Source organism: Musa acuminata, chromosome BXJ2-9 (genome assembly GCF_036884655.1).
Source record: "Musa acuminata AAA Group cultivar baxijiao chromosome BXJ2-9, Cavendish_Baxijiao_AAA, whole genome shotgun sequence".
Classification (NCBI taxonomy): domain Eukaryota; kingdom Viridiplantae; phylum Streptophyta; class Magnoliopsida; order Zingiberales; family Musaceae; genus Musa; species Musa acuminata.
The window spans coordinates 8,385,008-8,404,503 of NC_088346.1; the positions used below are offsets into that span (position 1 = coordinate 8,385,008).

A 19,496-nucleotide genomic window follows, 5' to 3' on the forward strand; every position below is an offset into this window, starting at 1 on the left:
ATATAGCTCATACCGACAAGCCTTGGCATTGTACGTGAGAATTTTGTGTGTGGAAGGACCGGACCCCAAGATACATATTATGGTCCCTGGGAGAATTATGAGCATGTGAAACACGTGGTATTGCTTTCCGCATCCTAAGTGCAATTATTGTTGACAGGATCTCACAATAATGGCTGAAGTGCTACAAGACGTCCATTTAATAGGATTTTAATTTCGTACCGGTGGCAATTGTTGCTACACCCGGACAGGATACGGACACGTCATGCGTGACAAAAAAGCCACACCGATTTGGATCCTGCAAAGATCATGCGTGTCACCGGACACATGTCTTGTGTGTGGCTAATCGACACAGGAGGCCACGTGGTCGTGTCATCTCCGTGACCGACGGTGACACTAATGATTCGAGTCCCAACTGCACTCGCGCTGTCCCCCGGTAGTGGCGAAGCCTCTATACAAACCATTGCCAACCTTACCTTTCGTCTCCATCTCCTTCGATAATGGCTTCTGTTCTGGACTTCCTTTGTCTTCTCTTCTTAGTGCTTCTCCTTTCCTCCTCGCCGGTCTCCTCGGGCAAATGCAACAAGGATGACAAGAAGGCCCTGCTCGCCATCAAGAAGGCTCTCGGCGACCCCTACGTCCTCATCGCATGGACCTCCCAGTATGCCTGCTGCGACTGGGCCGGCGTCCGTTGCAACGAGACCACCAGCCGGGTCACCTCCCTCGACATCGACGGCACCAACACCTCCTTCGCCATCCCGTCCGCCGTCGCCCACCTCCCCTTCCTCACCTCCCTCACTTTCCACAAGAACCCCGGCCTCACCGGCCCCATTCCCCCTGCCATCGGCACCATTACCGACCTCACCTTCCTGCGCCTCGACTGGAACAGCCTCTCCGGCCCCGTCCCGGACTTCCTCGCAAGTCTCACCCGCCTTGATTACCTCAACCTCGCCTTCAACCAGTTCTCCGGCGCCATTCCCGCGTCCCTCGCGACGCTCCCCCTCAGCTACCTCGCCATCGACCACAACCGGCTCACTGGTCCCATCCCCGAGTCGCTGGCCCAGTCGCCCGCCACCTACCTTTATCTCAGCAACAACAACCTCACGGGCTCAATTCCCCCGTCCTTCGCGTCCAACACCTTCGAGAGGATCGACCTGTCTCGCAACCAACTTAGCGGCGACGCGGCGCACCTGTTCGGAAAGTCCAAGCCATTGCAGGTTCTGGACCTGTCGAGGAACCACGCAATCGAGTTCAACATAACCCAGTTGGAGATCCCGGAGGAAATGACGGCGTTGGACTTAAACCACAACCGGGTCTACGGGAGGCTGCCGCCGGAGATGGGGAAGGTGGAGTGGCAGCTGTTGAACGTGAGCTACAACCGGCTCTGCGGTCCGATACCCAGCGGGGAGGGGATCCAAAGGTTCGATCGATACGCCTTCTTCCACAACAAGTGCCTCTGCGGGCCGCCGCTCCCGGCTTGCAAGTGATGAATTGCCGATGAGGGTTGTGGCTATAGCATGACGATGCAAAGCGGAAGGCGAAATGAATATTCGGCAACAACCGTATTTGATTATAATTATAATTATAATATCAACGAATATCTTATTCGAACAGGAAATTATTAGATGAATGAAGATTATTTCATATAATAAGGATATAAATATGAATAATACTAATAATTCATCCATAAATATTTCAATAGTTAAAATATTTCAAACTTAAGATAGATAACTTTAGTCAAATTAAAAAAATAGAACATTTCCATGAAAAAAAAACATAAAAATGAAACTTTTGTTCATAAATTGTAACACTAGACTCCAAAACCTCACAACATCCCGAGGATGATGGTGATAGTAGGAGTTCCTGTGTCGGTCGGTGCCAGTATTACCACCGACAAAGAGGTAGAAGCAGGTACTACAGGATGAGAAGTAACGACCCCCAAATCCTGATATCAGATGGAGGGTTATAGGACGGATGTAACTGTGATGACACATTATTATCGACGTGTGGGATGCACTCAAAGGCCTCCGAGAGTTATTAGAAAACATATTTTTAAGTCTATCTATTTTAAACTTATTTTTCCATAGCAATAAGTATACCATCAACATTCAACATAAATATATTATAAAATTATTTACACTTTTTAGATATACATAATTATCATAAAATAATCTATTATATCTAGAATTAAGCATAAATTGATTAAATAATTTATACCATTACGAAAACAGTTTGATGTTGTAGGGGGAGTTCTTACTAAATATAGTTCTCTTTCTCTTTTTCCTTAAACCCTTCTTATTATTATTTAATATAGTTCTCTTTTTCCAGGTTTTTCGAAGAATTATCATTTTCACTTTCAGCTACTCTAATTTCAGATGGAATGTTGTTGCTAAGGCCAGCAAAACTCAAATAGAAGTATGTTTAACAACTAAAATTATATGTATTTTTTATAATTGATACCTAATATCTAGCTATATTTCTTAGCGACCAAACAAGTTTTATAGTTGCCTCCTTTTTTCATCTTAAAGATCCATTTTCACCTAACTAGCTTCTTGTTGGGTTGAGGTTTCACCTATTTCTATGTACAATTGTAACTCCTCTATTATCATCTTGCTTGATGTGATTTCTTTGAGTATGAACTACCAAAAGCCTCGTTGTATGAAGTTGATTATTTTGCACTCCGTAACTTCTCAACAACAACAATTGCTTACGTGATGTCATTCGTGTCCTTTAGATGATCGATAGAGGGCAATGCTATAGGGTTGCTCATCCTTGGTTAATTATAGTTCGTCTAATTTTTTTTAATCTTCTGAAGATGTATGAGTGACAATAGGTATTCCATGTGCGAAGGATGATTTTGGAATCAAAACTCTTTGTTGAACCCGACTTCAAAGCTTTTTACCCCTAAGAGATAACTAAAACAAATATAATATTTTGACTTAGGTTCTTCTAGTTTACCATTATTCACCCTTATATATACTTTATAACCATAAATTCTTAAAAGTAAATAAGAAGCAGGGGATCTGCTCCACTTTTCTTCTAATATCTTGAACTCAATTGCTGATGATAGCAATTTGTTTATCAAAGTTGCATACGATCGATTTGTCTTGACCCAGAATGATTTGGAAGCTCAGCTTTTAAGATTATGTACAATACCCTTTCCAAGATAGTACAAGTCATTCTCTTTGCTATTCCATTCTATTATAATTATACTAAGGATCTTGGCAAATGGAGATCCATTACCGTCTATATCTTCACTATAGGTGAATGAGTTGGAACGTGGGTTCCAATCTACTATTGTGCTTTCAACCACCAAGGTGATAACTAAAGTAATAAAAAAAAAAAATTAGTTAATTTTACAAATTAAAAAGAAGATGTCATCGTGCATATTTTCGAAGGACCAAATATATCGACGTCAAATATCATTTTATTTATGAAGTTATCACTAAAAGGAAATTTGAACTTCACATGATCGATATAGCTCGCAACTCGACGGACTATTTGAATTTGGTCAATCTACGTCAAGCTTTAGTTTAATGCCCTATGGGGTATTTTTGAAAGAAGAGAAGATGGAAGTTTTTAGAGTTGAACCCACATCAATTTTTTTATGACTAGAATTTATGGGAACTATCTTAAAATTGAATCAGATTTGAGTGAGTCTAGTCCTAAGAACCATATTTGATTATAATAATAATAATTATTATTATAGTTATTGTTATTATTATTTTATATAAAATATAAATGGTGAGATTCGAGCTCATGATATTATGATAACTATCAACTAGATTAGCTTATATCTTATTCGAACAGGAAATTATTAGATGAATGAAGATTATTTCATATAATAAGGATATAAAGATGAATAATACTAATAGTTTATCCACAAATATTTCAATAGTTAAAATATTTCAAACTTAAGATAGATAATCTTAGTAAATTTTGAAAAATATAACATTTTCATGTTAAAAAACATAAAGTGGAACTTTTGTTCATAAATTATAGTACTGGACTCTGAAACCCCACAACAACACTACCAAACTACTATTATGACTCCTAAGCCCTCATCTTCTAGTAAATCCCTCACAACAACATCTCAGTGATGAAGATGGGTTCCCTCGACTCTCTTGGATTCTCCGGGGCTTTTCTTGTCTCCGTTGGCTATCTCAAGCTCCTGCTCCTGTGTTGATGCCACCGTTACCGATGACAAAGAGGCAGAAGAAGGTGATATTGGATAAGAAGTAACGACCCCCAAAGTGCCACGTGGAGAGTTATAAGATGGATGTAACTACGATAATAATAGAACTTATTATTATCGACATGTGTTGGATGCAGTCAAATGCGTCAAAGTGATTGTAAAGCATATTTTTAAGTCTATTTATTTTTAGATTTATTTTTTTAGTAATAAATATATCATCAACATATAATATAAATATATTATAAAATTATTTATTTATTATATATATATATATATATATATAATTATCATAAAAAAATCTATTATATCTAAAATTAGGCATAAATACCGAGTCATCTATATCTTGGAGGATTGTTTGAGATGGTAATTGGACTTCTTAGTAAATAAACATGGTTCTCATTCATTTTTTTTTTCTCAAACCCTTCTAACTACTCAATAGGGATCTCTTCTTCTAAGTTTTCATAAAAAAAATATCATCATCACATTTAGTTACTTTAATTTTATACTGAATGTTGCTACTAAGACTAAGTAAGACTTGAATAAAAATATGTTTAACAATTAAAGAAAAAATATCTTTGCAATTGATATTTAATATACGACTATATTTCTTAGCCATCAAACGATTCTTATATCTGCTCTCTTCCTTACCTTAAAATCCACTTGCACCCAACCAATTTCTTGTTGGGTGTAGGTTTTACCAATTCCCAAGTATGGTTCTTCAATAATGATTGTAACTCCTCTATTATCATATTGTCTAATGTCACTTCTTTGAGCATAGACTATCAAGAACCTCATTGTATGAAGTTGACTATTGTGTACTCTACAAGTTCTTAGTGTATAGGTGATGACATTCGTATACTTTAGGTTTGGATATGGTTCGCGACGTGACAAGGGTGCTCCTCCTCGATCAATTATTTTCCTCCTCATATTTATCTTCCAGAGATGTATACGTGATGATACGCTCGATAATTTTAAAATCAAAACTCGTTATGTAACTAGTTTTACATCTTTTGTAGCCTCCTTGTCCTTCCTCGATAGCACATGCTCATCAAAAATAATATCTCTATGTATTTTGAATTTATAAATCTTTAGGAACCAAACTTTAAAGCCTTTTACTCCTAATCAGACAACCAAAGAAAATATAATATTTTAACCTAGGTTCTAATCAACAAAATATTAAACATAAACAAGAAACAACGGACCCACTCCACTTTTCTTCTAATATCTTGAACTCAAATACAAATGATGATGATTTGTTTATCAGATAGCAAACGATCGATGTCGTCTCGACCGAAGTTAGGCTTTTAAGATTATGCATGATACCATTTTCAAGATGGTATAATTCATTTTCTGTGTGAGATTAATTATATAGTGGTGAATGATTCCTTCCTTTACACAAGAACTATTGAATTTATTATTGTAAAATTTCATCTAAACATGCCTCCCAATTTATTTCTCCATCATATCTCTCTTGTGTTTAACAAAATATACTTATACCTTCGTTCGAGAAGTTGTCAATAATAAAGATGAGCAGAGCTCTTTCTTTAGATATTACCAGCGAGATAAATAATCTGAATGGATGCAATCAAGGATTTCCTTCGAGTAGGAAAAATACAATGCTTACACTTTTCCAATTTTGAGATTTTTTTATCATCCAATAAACCTTGCTTATTTATCATCATGCATTTCTCTATTATGTAGCCTCACGTGGCACAACTTTGTAAAGTCTTCATTTATGAGAGACGAATGGGAGACAGTCACATCTTCTACTTACTATTTAGCCTTAAAGGATGGTTGGTTTTATATAATTATGATAGGGATCTTCACAAACGGAGATTCATTACCTTCCACATCTACTATTGTCCTTTCAACCACGCAAAAGACACAACAATAACTAAAGCAAGGAAGTAATTCGATTATATTTTTTTTTATAAATTATAAATTAAAAAAAGATGTCATTATGCATAATGATATCTTCTTCTTTTTTCCGAATAACCAAATGTATTATGTGAACCAAATATATTATCAAGTTATCATTAAAAAGAAAGTTCAACTTCACAAAATTGATATAACTCATAACTGGACTGACATCGTGATGAAGTCGCTTCCTTTAGCTAAATTCAAGCACGACTTGAATTTGATCGATTTATATTAAGCTTTAATTTAATGCCCTATGAATGAGGCATTTTTGGGAGAAGAGAACCCAACCAATATCATTTTTTTTCTCAAGCAAGAGGAGAATTTGTGAAAACCGACTTAAAATTCAGTCAGATTTGGTCGAGTCGGGTCAACTGGAGATGTTGACCAAGTCAACTTCTCACCGGCCCCACTCCTCGCTTCCTCACCGCAGCGTGCGTAAGAAGAGAGGAGAAACCTGTGAAGTGAGGGAGACGTGAGAGAGATCTCACACTGCTCCGGCCCAAATCTGACCGAGGACTGTCTCCTCCTCATCCCCGATCTTCGTCGCCGGCCGGCCGTAGAGAAGAGGAAACAGAGGTAGTTGACGGGTCAACATGTCAACTTTGGCCGATAGGGGCTATTCTATAATTTCATATTTTTATTATTTTTTAGCACATTTAAGGATTTTCTCCGGTCGTCAATTTACTTGTGCTTGTTTCATATTTTATCATCTAATCTTTTCATTGACTCGATCTATATATAGTGAGCTCATAATATACTAATCCTTCTAACAGGAACAAAAGTTCTGTCAGTCAGCCATGTAGCAGGTTTGATTTGATTCTGTTTGCTTCGTTGCTTCTTTGAGTCTCTTTCGTTGGCAAATTTTGTTCCTTTAGTTTCTACGCCTCTGCATCTGACTTTGATTTCAATATGATGTTTAGGTAGGAAGACATCGATCTCTGTTCTTTGCTGGAAATGTCACTATGGGCTCTGCAACATCATGTTAGACTGCTTTATGTAAGATTTGCATCCTCTTATTAGATGGTTCTCAGATTGACTTTATTCTGTTCAGTAAAAAGCTTTCCAGTTTCCTCTATGTTGCATGCTTTCTGTAGCTTGAGCTATAGGAATTTGAATCGATCTTAGGATAACCTTTTGGGATTAATCTGAATGATGGACGAACAATATATGTTTATTGCTCCAGTTTAATGCATTTAAATAATTAATTAAGACCTGTACATCAACTTCATGGAAAAGATGCCAAATCCAGGTTTCATCCACTACCTGACTTCGATCATGAGAAGCGTAGTTGCTGCCGACGGCTGGCGGGCCTCAATGAGCGTCGAAGGAAGCCGCCTCCTGTGACTCCCTCATCACAGTTTCATCGTGAGGCTTCATCCTTGCATGGTAGAAACATCTGTGCTGTGCTATGTTGTTCGTTTGTTAGACTTGTCGGACGAGTTCTGGATTGGAATCCATGATGCTTTATTTTGTTTGATAGGAGAACTCAGCAGACTCAGAAGCTTTCAAGGAACTCTTTAAATCACCCAAGTTCATCAAACTCTACAGCAGATGTTTTGCATGATTGGGTAGCTGGTGATCACCGGGTCTTGTGTCCTCCATCTGTGGTGCATGGGTCTCATTATTATTCTATGCAGCAAGTTATGAGAAGCCCTTCTTCTGTGTCGGACGTCTTGCAGGAGTCGCTCACTCCAAGTGCTTTCTCTCTCTTCTGTCGGCGCCACCATGGAACAACAGGAACCAGGTTTCAGCTACCTCGGCGAGCGGTAGCTGTGATGGAACGTCAGTGGGACAGCCAGCCATGGCAAACCCTTTGGAGGTTGCACAAGCACGTAAGGTGTCGTACGTCTTGTAGGAGTCCCTCACTCCAGGTGCTCTCTCTCTCTCTTCTGTCAGCGCCACCATGAAACAACAGGAATCAGGTTTCAGCTACCTTAACGAGCAACAGCTCTGATGGAACCTCAATGGGACAGCCAGCAATGACAAACCCTTGGGGTCTACTGCCTGTGGAGGTTGGACAACGACTCCAGGTGTCGGACGTCTTGCAGGAGTCCCTCACTCCAGGTGCTCTCTCTCTCTCTCTTCTGTCAGCGCCACCATGAAACAACAGGAATCAGGTTTCAGCTACCTTAACGAGCAACAGCTCTGATGGAACCGCAATGGGACAGCCCGCCATGACAAACCCTTAGGGTCTACTACTACCTGTGGAGGTGGGACAAGCACTGAGAACACCCAACATGATATGGGAATAGCTAGACCAGCTGGGTTTGGTCATGAACAGATTTCAGGTATGCCTGAGTCGGCTCGGCAGGTAAATTGGAGCTATCATATGACCCATCAGGCCGTCCAACACACTGATCCCTGCACGATATTTTGATATTGGCATTCATTTCAATTGTTATTTCCAGCAAACAGTAGGTCCCAAGTTGGGCAGTAATTGCTTGATCGAGACCTGACTCAGTCAATTCCTTTCCCTTAGAAAAGATTTTTTGATTAATTATATATTATTCTTTATATATAGATATTTTTAGTATACTTAAAAAGTTTATATTAAAATCTATATAATTATAAAAGTAAAATATTTAATTTTATTTATTCTAGCATCCTTAATTTTATCGATGAAAGTATACAAATAATTGATAAAAAAAATAATTTTAATATTCTAATTATATTTTCGATGATGATGAACGAGAGCAATAGATGACTATGGTAGATGAGAAGGGAGAGCAGTGACAAAAGATGAGGCAAAGGGAGAGAACGAAAAGGATGACGTAATACTCTATATATACGGCGATGAAAATACAGATATCGAAGATCCTTTCGTTGTTATATATCTGCGTTGGCACCGATGTAGTTGCCAAGTGAAACCGACATAGATACAGAGTGGTATAAACATACATGCAGAGTGTCGACATCTACATCATCCTCTTTTTTTGCTTAACCTCTCGCAATCGTTCTCTTTTCTTATTAACAACAGCCACTTATACTCATAACGACATCGTTATTTGCTACCACTAAAATATTAATTAAAATATTAAAATTATTTATTTTTATTTTTTATTAGTAAAATCATTAATATTGGAGTAAATGGAGTTATATGTTTCAATTTCATAATCATAAGATTCTAATATAAATTTTTTAAATGTAAAGACCAAGATACTATACTAAAAAAATAAAACAAAAATATATAATTATCCCAAGATTTATTTATTCCTTTTTATATATCGCATTCACATATCTCAAAACATAATTAGAGCAAGCAAATCATTGAAACAAGACTGACAAGGTTCCGCAAGATCAATAGAACCATTAAAGGCGCATTAAATGAAGTACACAGAAGCATCTCCCACGATGGATATTGGTTGGTGGCCATAAAATGTTGTCAGATCATTTTATATCTATATATGTTTATATTTCTGAAACCGTTTTCATTTTTAAATTTTATATTATTTTATAAAAAATTTATTATTGTTATTATATATTTTTTAGGATTTGATCGGTAATGGGATTTTTGTTACGTATGTTTTGATGTTTGATTATTATTATTTTCTTGCACAATAAGATATCTAAAACCTATGAAACTGTGGTTCATGTCATTGTAAGTAATGTTCAATGACCCACCTTCAGTAAAAACTTTCCACTGTGTCAACTTCCCAAACAGAATCACAAGAAAGTGTTGAGATAATAATGTGTTAACTCTCCAATGGTTTTTTAGTCTTAATCTAATTAATAAGAGAGTTCATAAGAACCTAAGCCAAAACCTAAATGGTCATTTTGCATATTCAATCGTAAGATTAGCATCATATGACAGGTGGATTGAACTAAGCACCTACAAAACAAAATTGAATATGTGTCGAATACAAATCTTTTCGATATTTAAGTCAAAAATATAAAGATAATATTAAATCGAAATGAATCAATGCATTCGATCGAACTAATCTATGTAAAGTTATTTTATAAATGACTACGCTAAGCATTAACATTTCATAGAGTTGTTAAACATCACTAGACCTAATCGTCTAACCATTATAGTTAGTGTTAGTGTAAACACCTTTTTTCTATTTAGTGTAAACACCCTTTTTCTTAGCCGTGACCCGGGAGGTCGTCTCGGCTCGTTCGGGAGTCCGAATGGCGGGGATCTCCCTGGGGCGGTACTCGTCTCCACCGGGGTGGTCGGGTGCGACCTCGGACTCGGGGCGATGCGGCGACTCTTCCCGGGCGGGGATTGCCGGCGCGTCCTGGTCGGGAGACCTCGGCTCGATACCTGCACAACGGTCGGGTGCGGCCTCGGACTCGGGGCGATGCGGCGACTCTTCCCGAGCGGGGATTGCCGGCGCGTCCCGGTCGGGAGACCTCGGCTTGATACCTGCACAATGGTCGGGTGCGCTCGACCCGACCCCTCCGACGATCAAGTTAGAGAGATGCGGTGGCGGTTGTTTTGGGGGAATTCAGCCTTACCTTTCCCTTCAGGCTTGGGGACGTTTATAGGGAACTCGGCATCCTCGGCTGCGCCATCCCGTCGGTCGGGGCCGTGCCTCTGATGGCGTCCGACATCGCTGAGGACGTTGCGTATGGGAACGGGGGATCGCAGGGTATGGGCGAGCTTCAACCGCTACCCACTCCTGTCTCGTCCTACTATGCTGGGTCAACTGAAGGGGCTGCGGGCTCCGCGAGGCTAACGTCCGGACGCAGACTGTTGCCCTCGTTGCTCTCCCTGGGGCGCCGCGCCTGTCCACGTGCGGGGGAAGTCGCCGGGGGTGGGGTTTACCATTTTTTGCCATATCATATCCCCCCCCCAAAGGAAGCCATGACTCGGCATCGGACGGTGGGGATTCGAGGCATGGCTTTTGATCGGTAAGCGACGGTTCTTTTCGTGGGTCGCGACTGGGACTCATGTTCGGGGCGAGCAGGCCGCGCGGCGTAGGTGCTTTGGTCGGGGAGCACGTCTCGGGCGGGCTGGCCGCGCCGAGGAGGTGGTTTCGGGAGACATGCGGCCGAGGAGCACGTCTCGGGCGGGCTGGCCGCGCCGGGGAGGTGGTCTCGGGGAGCATGCGGCCGAGGAGCACGTCTCGGGCGGGCTGGCCGCGCCGAGGAGGTGGTCTCGGGGAGCACGCGGCCGAGGAGCACGTCTCGGGCGGGCTGGCCGCGCCGAGGAGGTGGTCTCGGGAAACATGCGGCTGAGGAGCACGTCTCGGGCGGGCTGGCCGCGCCGAGGAGGTGGTCTCGGGAAACATGTGGCCGAGGAGCATGTCTCGGGCGGGCTGGCCGCGCCGAGGAGGTGGTCTCGGGGAGCATGCGGCCGAGGAGCACGTCTCGGGCGGGCTGGCCGCGCCGAGGAGGTGGTCTCGGGGAGCATGCGGCCGAGGAGCACGTCTCGGGCGGGCTGGCCGCGCCGAGGAGGTGGTCTCGGGGAGCATGTGGCCGACGAGCACGTCTCGGGCGGGCTGGCCGCGCCGAGGAGGTGGTCTCGGGAAACATGCGGCCGAGGAGCACGTCTCGGGCGGGCTGGCCGCGCCGAGGAGGTGGTCTCGGGGAACATGCGGCCGAGGAGCATGTCTCGGGCGGGCTGGCCGTGCCGAGGAGGTGGTCTCGGGAAACATGTGGCCGAGGAGCACGTCTCGGGCGGGCTGGCCGCGTCGAGGAGGTGGTCTCGGGGAGCATGCGGCCGAGGAGCACGTCTCGGGCGGGCTGGCCGCGCCGAGGAGGTGGTCTCGGGGAGCATGCGGCCGAGGAGCACGTCTCGGGCGGGCTGGCCGCGCCGAGGAGGTGGTCTCGGGAAACATGTGGCCGAGGAGCACGTCTCGGGCGGGCTGGCCGCGCCGAGGAGGTGGTCTCGGGGAGCATGCGGCCGAGGAGCACGTCTCGGGCGGGCTGGCCGCGCCGAGGAGGTGGTCTCGGGAAACATGTGGCCGAGGAGCACGTCTCGGGCGGGCTGGCCGCGCCGAGGAGGTGGTCTCGGGGAGCATGTGGCCGAGGAGCACGTCTCGGGCGGGCTGGCCGCGCCGAGGAGGTGGTCTTGGGGAGCATGCGGCCGAGGAGCACGTCTCGGGCGGGCTAGCCGCGCCGAGGAGGTGGTCTCGGGGAGCATGCGGCCGAGGAGCACGTCTCGGGCGGGCTGGCCGCGCCGAGGAGGTGGTCTCGGGAAATGTGAGGCAAGATCGTCGTTCTTTTTAGGCGTCGAGAAGTCGTAGTGGCCGTTCTCTACGTCGCTTTTTGCAGCGGCTTTGGGTCCGCATTTATGATGGGGTGTCCGTTGGTCTCCCCTGATGCGAGCGGGTGTGCGGATGAGCTGTCGGCCGCTAGGGGGAGACGAAGGGAAGTCTCTTTCGGCGGGTTTTTCCTTACATAAATGGCGTGTCCTGCCCGTTTTTCCTCGAGCAGGTCCAGGTTCGATCGGAGTGTTGGGAAATCATAGGGGGGGCGACATCATATGCGCAGCGGAAGAACAAGAAAACAAAAATCCCCGATTCCCAACAAGATGTTCATCGTCGTGCGAAGATTGGTGCGCAAAATCCGCAAAAACACAAAACTGCGTATAGAGATTGTGTTACCTAGGGAGATCGTATATCCCTGTTTCCTTGCAGATCCTTAGGAGAGGGTGAAGGAGGTCAAGCGTCCTCCTCTCTAGCGGTGATCCACACAGCAGGGTTGCGACGACGCTCCTCAAAACTCCAGGCCTACTCTGAGGTGGAGAGGGAGAGGAGAATAGGAAGGGCAAGCAAAGACTCTAGCCTATGAGGCTGTGAATCCCTCCTATTTATAGAGATCCCGTGTCAAAACCCTAATGGGTCGTTTCCCTAGTGGGTATTGGATCTGCATCCAATAAGACAAGGGCTCCGTCGGATATCTCATATCCGAACCTCTACTCATCGCAATGCCTACCATATGTGTGTGACCCTCTAGGCCCAATATCGAGCTGGCCGTGAGTCATACCTGTCAGAACTCCTTCTAACTCAGTGAATTATTATCTCTGTAATAATTCACTCGACTCATCGACTACGGAAGTACTAGGCCACTACGCCGTAGTCCCCAGACGATACAGGGGAATCCAATCCATTGGACCTGTCTGTCCTCAGTTACCATGTACCTATAGTCCCTCATCCATCTAATATCCCAGAGACCGTATATCGAGCATGGTGCTGTCAGACCCATACGGTTTCTACTCGAGTCTCGCTCTAATCGGATTCTCCCGGAGAACTCTTTCTCTCTCAACCCGAATGACCCTGGCCAGGGATTTGTCTGAGCAAGAACACATGGGATATTCCTCTCATGATACCGAGAGTGGATGATCCTCTATCGATACTCAATAGCCCTCGTAAGGTCGACTACCACTCCCAATGACCAGCTGTACTAGATCTGGGAACAGCCAAACCTATAAGTCTGGTATCAAAGAGTGGAGCACTCATACAAGACATCCTTGGTGTCTCAAGTCTAAGAACCAGATACACCACTAGGACTACGGAATCGTTGTCTGACAATAAGGCATCATCAACCATCCAGCATTCCGTAAGCGGATCAATCAGTGAACTCATTCTCCAATGAGCACCTGTACTGTATCCCTAGTGTCCCTACACGAGCAGCTATGAGACCAGCTGCATCCATCATATGGACGGGTATACAGCACACCAGTCTATCCGGTTATCACGATGTCCCTCTCGAGTAACCTATGACCGGGATTATTTAGGATATGTGTTTAAAGGTGAATCGGTCTCATTATCGTGATCTCATCACGATCCGATTCCCATTGCACAAATCCAAGGACATCACAATATATATGCATTTATGCAATAGTTATAAAGTGATATATGCCAAAATATAATAAGCAAAAAGATTCTGTATCAAGTCACACGTGCCATCACTCACGTGATTGGCTTGCTGGGCACTTATGACTAGCAATCTCCCACTTGACCTAAAGCCAATCACCTATGTGTCTGATCCCCATCAGACCCCTGTGACGCTCAAAGACAAAATGAGACAACGGCTTTGTCAGTGGATCTGCAATGTTATCTTCGGATGGAACTCTTTCCACTGCTACATCTCCTCGGGTTACGATCTCTCTTATAAGCTGGAACCTCCTCAGAACACTTCTGATAAGACCCGGGTTCCCTTATTTGAGTAATCACCCCATAGTTGTCGCAATATAAGGAAGTCGACTTGTCGCTATCTGTATCGACTCCCAAATCTGTGATGAACTTCTTCACCCAGACTCCCTCCTTTGCTGCATCTAATGCAGCAATGTACTCCGCCTCTATGGTTGAGTCAGCAGTAGTATCTTGCTTGGAACTCTTCCAGCACACTGCTCCTCCATTCAAGGTGTACACATACCCTGAATTCGACTTGCTATCATCGACATCAGACTGAAAACTTGAGTCAGTGAAGCCTTCAACCTTAAGGCTATTACCTCCATATACTAGTAAAAGATCCTTAGTCCTTCTCAAGTACTTAAGGATACACTTTACTGCTTTCCAGTGCTCCAAGCCTGGATCCGCCTGATACCTGCTCGTGACACTCAGAGCATGCGCTATATCAGGCCTAGTACATAGCATGACATACATGATAGACCCTATTGCTGAGGCATAAGGTATCATATTCATGTTTGCCCTTTGGAATTTTCCATGCCAAACCTTTTGACAATGGTTTCTATGTACCTGGACTGGGACAAGCCAAGCATCCTCTTGGATCTATCTCTATAGATTCTAATCCCCAAGATTTAGGATGCTTCCCCTAAGTCCTTCATGGAGAAGTGTCTAGATAACCAAGCCTTTATTGTGGATAGCATTCCTATGTCATTCCCAATGATGAGGATGTCATCCACATATAACACCAAAAAGGTGATAGCGCTCCCACTTACCTTTCTGTATACACAAGGCTCATCTTCGTTCTTAACGAAGTCATAAGATCTGACTCATCAAATCTTATGTTCCAACTTCGGGAAGCTTGCTTTAGTCCATAAATGGATCTAAGCAACCTACACACCTTATCTGGGCAGTTCTTGGACACGAATCCCTCAGGTTGCATCATATACATCTCCTCCTCGAGGTTCCCGTTGAGGAATACGATTTTCACATCCATCTGCCAGATCTCATAATCATAGTGTGCTGCAATAGCCAATAGAATTCTGATGGATTTTAGCATTGCTACGGGTGAGAAAGTTTCGTCGTAGTCAACACCTTGCCTTTGACGATACCCCTTAGCCACTAGCCTTGCTTTATAGGTCTCTACCTTTCCATCTACTCTGATCTTTTTCTTAAAGATCCACTTGCAACCGATGGGTACAATACCTTCGGGCGCATCAACTAGGTTCCAAACCTTATTGGAGTACATAGAATCCATCTCAGAATTCATGGCTTCTTGCCACTTCCCGGAGTCTATACTCATAATAGCCTCCTCGTAGGTCTGAGGATCAATATCCTCTACATCCTCTGCTCTAATATGTCCCACATATCTCTCAGGAGGATGGGATACTCTATCAGACCTGCGTAAAGTTGATACTTGTGTATTAGGTACCTGAACAGACTCGGGCTGTAGAGTGGTGCTTGAGCTTGGTTCTCCAACCTCGCTCAATTCTATCATTCTCCCACTGTCTCCGTCAAGAATGTGTTCCTTCTCAAGGAACATTGCTCTCTTAGCTACAAAGACCTTTTGGTCCTCGAGATGATAGAAATAATACCCACAAGTTTCCTTGGGGTATCCCACAAATTTGCATCGCTCTGTCCTTGATTCTAACTTATCGGGGTTGTGTCTTTTAACATGGGCAGAGCAGCCCCAAATCTTAACAACCTTAAGATCAGGCTTCTTCCCTTTCCATATCTCATATGGTGTAGACACTACCGACTTAGTTGGAACTCTGTTCAGAAGGTAAGCTGCGGTTTCTAGGGCATATCCCCAGAATGAGATGGGTAGGTCAGCGAAACTCATCATGGACCGTACCATATCTAATAATGTACGATTCCTCCTTCCAAAGACACCATTGAGTTGAGGTGTATAAGGAGGTGTCCATTGGGATAATATCCCATGGTCCTTGAGGAACTGAGTAAACTCTGTACTTAAGTACTCACCTCCTCGATCTGATCGAAGAGTTTTGATACTCTTTCGAGTCTGGTTCTCCACCTCATTCTTATACTCTCTGAATTTCTCAAAGGCCTCGGACTTGTACTTCATTAAGTACACATATCCATACCTTGAGAAATCATCAGTAAATGTAATGAAGTATGAGTAACATCCAATGGCATGAGTTGACATGGGTCCACATACATCACTATGTATGAGTTCCAACAACTCAGTGGCTCTCTCTCTCCAGTTCCACTAAATGGAGAGTTGGTCAGTTTTCCACGAATGCAAGGCTCACAAGTTGCATATGACACATAATCGAATGGATCTAGATATCCATCATTTAGCAACTTTTGAATCCTTCTTTCATGGATGTGACCTAGCCTACAATGCCACATGTATGCACTGTTCAACTCATCTCGTTTCCTTTTGGACACATTTACATTCATGATATGTGGAGTGGTGTCTAACATAAATGAACCATTATGCAATGTTCCTTTCGTGATGATCTTATCATCTAATAATATCGAACAACCATTGTTCTCAAAAACAAATTTATATCCACTAACTGTTAAACATGAAATGGAGATAATGTTTTTGATAATAGAAGGAACAAAATAACATGCATATAATGCAATAAAAGCTCCACTAGGCAGATGTAGGGCGACCTCGCCAACAGCTAATATAGCAACTTTTGCTCCATTACCCATCTTGAGGTCCATCTCGCCTCTCTCTAGTCTCCTAGGCCTTGCCAGAACCTGCAACGAATTGCATATATGATAAGCACTACCGGTATCTAATACCCATGTGTTATCATAAGAGTCTGACAAATGGAGACTGATCATGAATGTACCTGAAGCTTCATCAAGCTTTTGTTTCGCCCTTTCTGCAAGGTACTCTTTGCAGTTTCTCTTCCAGTGCCCATCTTTACGATAGTGGAAGCACTGGCCTTTGTCCTTTGTTGGGTCTTTCTTAGCAACCTTTGCTTTACCTTGTTTGCCCTTGCCCTTTCCCTTCTTAAGGGACCTTTCTGCTTTCCTTTTCTTTCTGGTCTCACCAGTGTAGAGAACTGGCTTCTCTTTCTTAATAGTACTCTCTGCCTCCCTCAACATATTGAGGAGCTCTGGGAGAGTCACCTCAAGCTTGTTCATATTAAAGTTCATTATGAACTGTGAAAAGGAATCTGGTAGGGACTGAAGCACAATGTCCACACACAAGTTATCCTCTAGGACCATTCCTAGACCTGTGAGTTTCTCTATCCACTCAATCATCTTTAGGACATGGTTCTGAACCGGCGTCCCCTCAGTCATCCTAGCGCGGAAAAGGCTCTTGGATATCTCATATCGTTGAGTCCTTCCCTGTTCCTCAAACAATTTACGGACATGTAGGAGAATGGATCTGGCATCCATCTTTTCATGTTGTCTCTGTAACTCTGGAGTCATAGAGCCTAACATATAGCACTGAGCAAGAGTGGAGTCATCAATGTACTTCACGTAGCGAGCGATCTCATCCTCGCTTGCCCCTTCTTCGGGCGTAGGCATCACTGTATCAAGGACGTACACGATTTTCTCCGCTGTGAGAACAATTCTCAAGTTACGGAGCCAATCCGTATAATTTGGACCAGTGAGGCGGTTGACATCAAGTATGCCACGTAAGGGATTTGAAAACGACATTTTCTGAAAATAAAGATGTAGCAAAAATGAATAACATGCAGATTTTGCAAGAAATAAACTATCAAGATATGGACTTCTATCTTAATATGCTCCCACTACTTTACTAACGAGTCACGCGACACCCTCAGCACGTGAAACGGAAGTCTCCGGCAGACTTCTAGTGGGGATCAGGATCCAATCAGCGTCTTAGTGTAACCTCGAGGGACTCGACCAATCACACTAAGCCTAAAAGGTAGACAACTCTTGCCGATCACAACTCCTTGTGATTCCCGTCCTGTTCGGCCTCCGAATCACCATGGCCTCGAGGGACTCGACCAACCATGATGCTCGGTTAAGTCAACACCTTCGTTACAAGATGAGTCTGATTTGATGATATACCCTCGAGGGACTCGACCAAGCATATCATGCCCTCAGGTCACCGGTGACATCTCTATGTCGTAAGCAAGATAGCGAATCGCGATATAGGTGAGTCTCGAGGGACTCGACCAACTCAACTTACACCGGGATTCGGTTCCTACTCATAACGATGGAAGGCCACGTGGGTCAATCTAATTGCCTCACGTTTACCGACTTAATATTATCGAGAGATGTTTCTATGATTAGGTCTCATAATATGACATGTCACACATATGCATATTTAATATATATCTACATCGCATGCAAATATATATACATATCTAGTAGGTGTATAAGCAATCACACCAGATGATCATGGACCACAACCTAATATGATTAGGCCCGAGCCAGTAGGCCTAATCACTCACATCAAGATCTATGTGTACAACGGTGCATCTCCATGCCTTGTGATCGTCCATCTCGTCCTCGTCGGTTCCGTCGACATCTTGATGCATCTCCATGCATCACGATCGTCCGTCTCGTGGGTCCCGCTATGGCATCCACGCTCCCGCTGCGCCTCCTCATGTGATTACAACTTAATCATAGGCACGTAGGCCCGACAATAAACGAGAAATATAATGGAGGTTCGCAGACCTCAATAATAATAATCACAAGTACACACATCACACGGTCCATGATCATCCGTCCACACATCATACATCACATGTATAAATAATCATCATCATGTAGGACTACTAGATAATAATAAAAATAATAATCAACTAAACCTTTTAATTAATTAATATTTTTCTGAAATCAGGGATATATAGGGAATTTCTCAATTCCTAAGGGTATTTTCGTAATTTGGACAAAAGACAGAAACTGGAATTTCTCAAATTCCGAGGGGCAAAACTGTCTTTTTCCCAGAAAACCCTAATGCCCTTTCCCCTTTTCGCTGCTGCCGCCGCCGCCACCCTGCCGGCGGCGGCCTGTGCGGCGAGGGGCGGGGCGCTGCCCTCGCCTGCGGGCGGCACGCCCGCTGGGGTCGCTGCCGCTGCAGGTGGGCGCCGCCGCCTTCGCGGGCGGTTCTGCCCGCGAGTCAGCGCCCGCAGGTGGTGCTGTCTCGCTGGCGGCCGCCCCTGCGGGGTTTTTGCCCGTGGGAGCAGCGGCCACAGGCGCCGCTGCCCTGCGGTGCCTCAGCCCGCGCTGCTGCCCCGCGGCGCCTCTACCCGCAGGCGCCTCTACCCGCGGGCTGCCAGCCCCGCCGGCAGCAAGCCTGCTGCAAGCAGGCCGCCGGCCGGCTGCTGCAGACACAGCGCTTGCGC

General features: G+C 44.1%; 1 protein-coding gene across 1 annotated transcript; it reads left to right on the forward strand.

Annotated features, from left to right (window-relative positions):
- Positions 1–470: 470 nt before the first annotated feature.
- LOC103997719 (polygalacturonase inhibitor) lies at positions 471–1,615 on the forward strand. The gene has a single exon (XM_009419024.3). It carries the CDS (start codon positions 498–500, stop codon positions 1,482–1,484), a length of 987 nt encoding a protein of 328 aa, XP_009417299.2. The 5' UTR covers positions 471–497; the 3' UTR covers positions 1,485–1,615.
- The last annotated feature ends 17,881 nt before the right edge of the window (positions 1,616–19,496 follow it).

Bases quoted from the DNA above. Each gene is read 5' to 3' on its own strand.
- LOC103997719 (XM_009419024.3), top strand. From the start codon at position 498: ATGGCTTCTGTTCTGGACTTCCTTTGTCTTCTCTTCTTAGTGCTTCTC.